This window comes from Columba livia, chromosome 2 (genome assembly GCF_036013475.1).
Source record: "Columba livia isolate bColLiv1 breed racing homer chromosome 2, bColLiv1.pat.W.v2, whole genome shotgun sequence".
Taxonomy (NCBI): domain Eukaryota; kingdom Metazoa; phylum Chordata; class Aves; order Columbiformes; family Columbidae; genus Columba; species Columba livia.
Window position 1 is genome coordinate 137,866,477 of NC_088603.1, and position 7,721 is coordinate 137,874,197.

The following is a 7,721-nucleotide window of genomic DNA, read 5'->3' on the forward strand; positions in this document are numbered from 1 at the left end:
CTGTTTAGGAGCCTTGTTCTGACAGAGGCCCTTGAAAGGCAGCTCTGAAGGGCAAAGGAGTCCAGGAAGACTGGTCACTCTTTAAGAAGGAAATCTTGAAGGTGCAGAAGCAAGCCATTCCCATGTGCCAAAAGATGAGCCAGCAGGGAAGACCAGCCTGGCTGAACAGAGAGCTTTGGCTGGAACTCAGGAAAAAAATGAGAGTTTATAACCTTTGTAAGAAGGGAGGGGTAATTCAGGAGGACGTCATGAGGTTCCGTAGAGTGAAAATTAGAAGGGCCAAAGCCCAATGAGAACTTAATCTGGCTACTGCCACAGAAGACAAAAAATGTTTCCATAAATATATGCACAACAAAAGGAAGACTAAGGAAAGCCTCCATCCCCTATTGGATGGCAGGGGAAGCACAGTGACAAAGGATGAGGAAAAGGCTGAGGTACTTAATGCCTTCTCTGCCTCAGTCTTTAACAGTAAGACCAGTTGTTCTCTGAGTATCCACCCACCTCAGCCAGAAGCAGCAGAATGAAGCCTCCATAACCCAAGGGGAAATGGTTAGTGACCTGCTACACCCCTTAGACACAAACAGGTCTATAAGCTGGATGGGATCCACCCAAGGGTGCTGAGGGAGCTGGCAGAGGTGCTCACCAAGCCACTTTCCATCATTCACCAGCAGTCCTGGCTAACCAGGGAGGTCCCAGTTGACAGGAAGTTGGTAAATGTGACACACATCTACAAGATGGGCCAAAAGGAGGATGATGATAGAGCAGATCATACTGAGTGCCATCATGTGGCACTTACAGGACAACCAGACAATCAGGCCCAGTCCACACAATTTTATGAAAGGCAGGTCCTGCTTGACTAACCTTGTCTCCTATGACAAGGTGATCAGCTTAGTTGAGGAGAAAAAGGCTGTGGATGTTGCCTACTTACAGTTCAGTAAAGCCTTTAACACTGTTTCCCACAGCATTCTCCTGGAGAAACTGGCAGCTCATGGCTTGGACAGCCATGCTCTTCACTGGGTAAAGAACTGGCTGGACTGTCAGGCCCAAAGAGTTGTGGTGAATGGAGTAAAATCCAGTTGGCAGCCAATCACAAGTGGTGTTCCCCAGGTCTCAGTATAGGGGTCAGTTCAGTTTACTCTCTTTATCAGTGATCTGGACAAGATGATCAAGTGCACCCTCAGTAAGTTTGTAGATGACATCAAGTTGGGTGAGAGAGTTGATCTGCTTGAGGCCAGGAAGCCTCTACAGAGGGATCTGGACCAACAGGCTGAGGCCAATCGTATAAGGTTTAACAAGGCCAAGTGCCAGGTCCTGCACTTGGGTCACAACAACCCCAGGTAACACTACAGATTAAGGGAAGAGTGGCTGGAAAACTGCCCAGCAGAAAACGACCTGGGGGTGTTGGTCGGCAGTCGGCTGAACATGAGCCAGCAGTGTGCCCAGGTAGCCAAAAAGGCCAACAGCATCCTGGCTTGTATCAGCAGTAGTGTGGCCAGCAGGACTAGAAGAGGGATTGTCCGCTTGCACTTAGAGTTGGTGAGGCCTCACCTTGAATACTGTGTTCAGTTTTGGGCCCCTCACTACAAGAAAGACACTGAGGTGCTGGAAAGAGTTCAGAGAAGGGCAAAGAAGCTGGTGAGGGGTCTGGAGCACAAGTCTCATGAGGAGCAGTTGAGGGAGCTGGGGCTGTTTAGCCTGGAGAAAAGGAGGTTGAGAGGAGACATTATCGCTGTCTACAACTACCTGAAAGGAGATTGTAGCAGGGAGGGTGTTGGTCCCAGGTAATAAGTGATAGGATGAGAGGAAATGTCCTCAGGTTGTGCCAGTGAAGGTTTAGATGGGATATTAGAAGAAATGTCTTCAAGGAAAGTGTTGTCAGGCATTTGAACAGGCTGCCCAGGGAAGCAGTGGATTCACCTTTCCTGGAGGTGTTTAAAAGATGTGTAGATGGTTTACTGGTGGACTTGGCAGTGTTAGGTTAACAGTTGGACTGAATGATCTTAAAGGTCTTTTCCAAACAAAATGATTCTATGAATAATGTGGCTTGGTTTTAATTTGTAATTATTGTTACTATGAATTTATGTGAGTTTTTTCTTAAATATAATTCAAATCCTACAGTTTCTAAAGGAGACAGCATGTTAATCAATACAATGCTTATTTCCTACTGAAATTGTTGGAGTTATCTATTTATCTCTACCCAAGCAGAAGCAGAGAGAGATTAAGCAGACCTGATCACTGGCATCACCTTCAAATTCTAACCCAGATCATTTCCATTCTGCTGCCATCATAAGTCAAAAGCTGGAGAGATACTTGCTTGTTTAATGCACAAGTCTCCCCCATTTAAGTGGGCAGACACTACTATGATCTTCCTGCAGCAGTTCAGAAAGCGTGAAAAGGCAGGAGACAGTAAATAAAACTCAGCTCATCAGAAAGGATAGAGCTCAGCTTTACTGGATGCCTATTGGCAAGAAGTAAACATCAAGGATTAAACTTACATGGAATTCTGTATCTGAACACATCGTTGGTATCCAGCAGTTTCCAACAACTTGCTAAAAACCAATTTAGTCAGCTAATCTATTCCTCTGCAGAAGTTAAACTTTCTGGAACTGTAACTGCACCAAGCTTAAAGAAAATTTTGCTTAGTATTTTTTTTGCCACTCAGTTCCAATAGCACTGAAAGAAGTTAGTTTAATCATTATATGCCTCTTAACCTCTTAGAGTGTCCAGTTTTAAGTTATAAAAGCACAGCTCTGAAAGGAGAAAATTATCTGCCCAGTGTGTCTGTATAAGATCAGGGGGGAAAAATACTACAGAATTTCTGTCTTTTTCTGGACATTAAATTGTTGATGATGAGGAGACAAGCAGAAGTACAGGTTGAATACTGCCCACTATTATACAAACACAATAAAACAAAAGATTTTACTACAGTAGTTCAGCATATTTCATAAAACATCAACAACTGCTGTATCTGGTAAACTTACTTGAGTTCTGGCAAAGGTGATGGATTTATGAAGAGGTTTCTGAACCTGTATTTTTTGAATCTTGAAAAGTCAGTGGTTACTGATTCTTTGTGAGGTGTCTCAATAATTATACAAGGCGAGATGCCTCCTGTTATCGTGGGCGGCCAACAACTCTGCAACATAAACAAGGTATCTTTTAAATGCTGATTTTACTATGAGAGGAAGAAAGGCAAGAAGTAGATTACAGTAACAACATAGTAATATGTAATGTATGTTAGTCTTTTTGGACCTCGGCATCAATTCAAGTACTGAAACCAAGAAAGAGAGATATTAAATGTCAAAGCCTTTCGTATTCAAGATAGAACATGTATAAACAAACTTGATAAATTTTGGAAACTCAGGTTTGAGGAAGACAACCATCTTTAGTGTATGACCCCACAAGTAACTTGAGCTGCTCAGTCACAGTACACAGGGCAAAGGTACTCATTGCTACTGAAACACAGGACATGTGGTTGCTGGTCATATCTACTTATCTACTCAGGGGGAAAAGAAAGGAGAGGGTGGAGGTTCTACTGTCTCTCAGTGGAAATTCAGCAGCTTGTTATCTTCCAATTAAGCACTCCAGAGAGGAGCCACCCAGCTCAGCTCCAGAGCTAGATATCCACTGAGCAAGCAGAAGCTGTGAACTTTTTCTCAGCCTGCCAATGCCAAATACAGGATGCAATTACTCAAAGGGAGAAGAACCCAGAGCTGTTCATGCAGAAAGCTTCGAAGAATGAATTCTAGATTACTTTAGTTAACTCTGTACTCCCACACTGAAGTTACGTATTCCAGCAGAACTGATCTTAACAGCACACAGCCACAAGAAGAGGGAGATCCTGCACCTTCTCTCCTGTGATCTTCACTGCCCCTTCCTTCTTTTGTCAGCTCTGATACTTGTCAAACCCTCTCTTAGGTTGATTGAACCCACTAACCTGGCAGAACATGAACTCATTTTGTAGTGCCAAATCAGCAAGCTGAACCTACATATTTCTTCATTTAAAGAGAACCAAAATGGAGCAAGGCAGGGGATGGAGTGTGTGGCCAGCTATAAAGGAAGGAAAGAAAGGAGAGCAGGATTTCCCTCTTTTGGCAAAGGTAAGTTGTGGCACACAGTTCCACCCCAAGTACAGCTGACGTACTTACACAGCATTTTTCCCTACATAACATTTGCAAAGACAACTTCACAACCAGAATTTTGCTTCAGCACAGTTGTTAGTCTCATTTGCTTTACAAACTGAACAACTGCAAACAGGATCGCTTGCAAGAGAAAGTTACATTATTTTACTAATCTACTTTAAAATAAACAACTGTAAAGTCCCTCAATCAAACTAGGATTAGCCTATGTTAGTTAAAACAGATTCCTAAATTGATTTAAACAATCAAAAGAACTGATAGATGTAAGTAAAGAGGGCCTGCATGGTTATGAGTCTTCTTAACTAAATGGCCGTGAAACCACACCTTAGGTTGAAACAAGTGCAATGATCTTGTTTAGACTTGCCTCTAGGCTTTACCTGCTCTGCATGTGGAATTATTCTGAAATATCTGGTTTTATTCTCATTTTTACACCTAACCTTACTCTGCAGTGGTTTCCATATTGAAGGACCCTTTATCAACAAAAAAGCCATGTGTACAAAAAGCCGAAAACACATTAAAAGATGCTAAGGTGAAGAGCTCCCATAGCTTTCAATATCTGAAGACAGAAACTTTCCCTATTCAATACTTTCTAGTGTGGAATGCACAACTTCACACTCATCAACAAAAAACAGATGGACTCCCTTGCCTAGTTTGAACTAGTAATCAGGATTGAATTACCTTAATCTCATATTGATGCTTTTTTGCAATTTTCCCATCTTCTTTTTTCTTAATCTCCTGCTGAGAAGCGAGACACACATCAATGCACTGACAATGACCAGCATACTCACCTCTAAAGCTAAAGCAAACTGTTGTTACCCCTGCCCCACTTTCTAACTCAGCAAAGATTCTCCCATCCAAATGCACTGAAGAATTCTCAATATTATTAGACTTTTCAAGTTGCCCAAACTGGTCACCTCTGCTGTTCTCTTTTTTCTGCTCTGAAGATGTTCTGGTGCCTGCAGTTCTTGTGGAGACTCTTCTTGACATGACAGTGGCTGCTGCTGCTTGGCTTGCAATCGGCTACTGCAAAGACCAAAAAGACATTAGGCATTAGCAAGCAGCAGTTGTTAGATGAATACAGATAAGCTCGGTATATTACAACGCTTAACAGTTTACCTGCGTCTTGACATCTTCTTTGGGTTGGAAGATCTCTACCTGGAACAAAGGAATAGCATAAGCTCAGTTAACGTATGCTCAAGAAGTTAGGACCAAGTTCCGCACTTTGCATCATAAGACAACTGAAATAGAAGGGCACAAGCAAGGAATGCCCGAGCAAAGGACTCTGGCATTTAACCACCAGCAGCTCCACATGCTGCTGGCGGTTACTCCACAGAAGGGGGTTACACAGGGACGCCCACATATGCCTGTGGGCAGTTTGGCCCAGGTGAGCTGGGCTTATCTGGCCATGGGGATGGGGCAGGGGGAGGACACGGCTGTAAAGCAACATCTCCCACGCAGGAGGACGTGGGAAGGGGGGGCTCTGTGAGACTGTGACCCCCCCCCGCCACTCCCTCTGCACCCTGCCTACTGCAGCCACCAGGCACCCACACAGACACACGTTTTGCCGGTGCAGCGGCTCCCTCGGGGAAGATTTCACCACCGGCCCCCCACACCTGCCGGGCTGAGCCGTGCCGGGCCGCCCGCGCTCCCGCCGCGCCGGTTCCGCGCCAATTTGCAGAGAGCGGGGAGGCGGCGGCCTGCGCTGCGCCGCGCCGGGCCGGGGGGCGGCTCGGCCAGCCCCGGGGCGCAGCGGGGGTCAGGTTGGGGGGCATCGCCGCTACCCGCGATCGCTCTCCCTCCAAAAGCAGCCAAGCCGCCGCCTGCCACCCTCCCCGCTGTGAGGCGAGGGGTGCTGAGGGGACGCGTGAGGGGGGCAGGGAGCAGGGCAGGACCGCGACACCCCCTCCCCCGCGCTCCCGCCTTGCTGCGAGCCAGGCTCCCTCCAAAACCTGAGGGGGAAGTGGGGGTGGGCCTGCCGGGACGGCAGCCCCGCACAGGGGAACATCAACCCCCTCCTCGCCCAGACACCTTCTCTCGGGGGGATCTCATATCAGGGAGGGATCCCACACAAAGTGGGGGACACCCCAGTGTCCCTCAGAGCGGGCTGGGGCCGGGACACCTCAGAGATCCGGGGCTGTGAGGGGGTGTCCCCACCAGGCGCCCTCCTCGCCAAGCTCTTATCCTAGAGACCACGGCGGGGGGAGCAGGGACCCGCCGGGGTGGGCTGGGGTGAGGGCGGGCGGCGCGGGCCGGCGATCGGGGTCAGCCCGCCAAGCGGCTCGGCCGGCTTCCCCGCCCCCACCGCGCCCGTCTCCCTCCAAAACCCGGCAGCCCGCTCCCCGCCACCCCCACGGGCCTTTCCGCCGCCGGGTGGCCCCGGGGTGGGGTGGGGGTGGGTAGGTGAGAGGCGATGGCGGGCTCCCGCCGACACCCCGGCCCGCCGCGCTGTCTCCCGCCGGCGGTGCCCGCCCGGGCCGTGGCCCCTCAGAGCGGCGTCCTGCAGCGCTGCCTGCCCCGGGCGGGAGGGCACCGCGGGCTGCACCGGGCCGCGGGCGGACACCCACCCCCCCGCCCTCTCAGTCGCTCTCCCTCCAAAACCGTGCCCGGGCGGGCAGCCCGCCTCACCGCTCCCGCTCCCGGCCCGCGCCACTCCTCCGCGACTGCGCCCCTTGCATCCCCCCACAGCGGCACCAGGTCTGCCGGTACCGCCACCACCATTGCTACCGGTACTGCCAGCATCACCATCATAACTCACGGCACAACCATCATAACCCATGGCACCACCACCACCATCACCATCATCATCTGCACCATCATAACCACCACTACCATCCTCATCATCATCCGCACCATCATCATGACCACAGCCACCGCGCCCCCGCCTCCCATGTCCCCATCTCCACCAGCGGGACCCCCGACCGTCACTCCCCGCGCACCTCTGTCGCTGCCGCCCGGGCCGCGCTGCTCAGCTGGCGCCGGCGCCAAGTCGCTATATATCGCGGCCCGGGCCCGCGCTGCGCATGTGCGAGGGCGGCAGACAGCTCCCCCGCCCGCCGCCCTCCCTCCGCCAGCGCCCCACTCGCCCCAGCACCGCCCCTTCGCCGCGGGGCAGTCCCGGGCCCCGCGGCTCCTTCGTCCTCCTCCGGTGCTGGGACACCCCTGCGTCCCGCCCGCCGCGGCTCCCTTGGCGGAGGCGTCCCGGGATGAGAGCTGCCACCGCCGCCGCCCCGCAGGCAGAGCCACCCGCTGCCCCGTCCGCTCTCACTGTCGCCCCCGCCCCGACGCCGCTGGCGGGGCATCGCCGGCACCGTCATCCCGATCCGCTGCACCCGGCGCCGGGTCCGCGCCCCGCCGGGCGGCTCCGCCAGCGATCCCGCGCGCCCGGCAGAGCGCATCCCGCCCGCCCCGGGGCGGGGCCGCCGCTCGCCCCGGCCAATGGGAGCGCGCGGCTCCGCGGCAACGTGCATCGGGCGGCGGAATGTAAACACGGCCCCGCCGCGCGCGCCCTGCACCGCCCCGCTCCCGCCGCGGGCCGAGGCGGCTCCTCCCGCCCGCCGCTCCTGTCAGCGGGGACGCGTTCCCCGG

At 52.1% G+C, this 7,721-nt stretch overlaps 1 protein-coding gene across 4 annotated transcripts in view; it reads right to left on the reverse strand.

Moving 5' to 3' along the window:
- CCNE2 (cyclin E2) overlaps positions 1 to 7,509 on the reverse strand; it is an 18,357-nt gene extending 10,848 nt beyond the window's left edge. Inside the window, exons 1-5 of one of the 4 annotated variants that reach the window (XM_065054022.1) lie at positions 7,402 to 7,509; positions 5,253 to 5,291; positions 5,051 to 5,159; positions 4,815 to 4,871; positions 2,982 to 3,133 (exon numbers count right to left, since the gene is read on the reverse strand). In XM_065054022.1, the coding sequence (XP_064910094.1) occupies positions 2,982 to 3,133; positions 4,815 to 4,871; positions 5,051 to 5,159; positions 5,253 to 5,266 (332 nt within the window). In that variant the 5' untranslated portion in view covers positions 5,267 to 5,291; positions 7,402 to 7,509. Of the gene's footprint in view, positions 1 to 2,981; positions 3,134 to 4,814; positions 4,875 to 5,050; positions 5,160 to 5,252; positions 5,292 to 7,072; positions 7,193 to 7,401 lie in introns of those variants that run through there. The other 3 variants (XM_065054020.1, XM_065054021.1, XM_065054019.1) reach the window with 3 other exon arrangements.
- Positions 7,510 to 7,721: the final 212 nt, after the last annotated feature.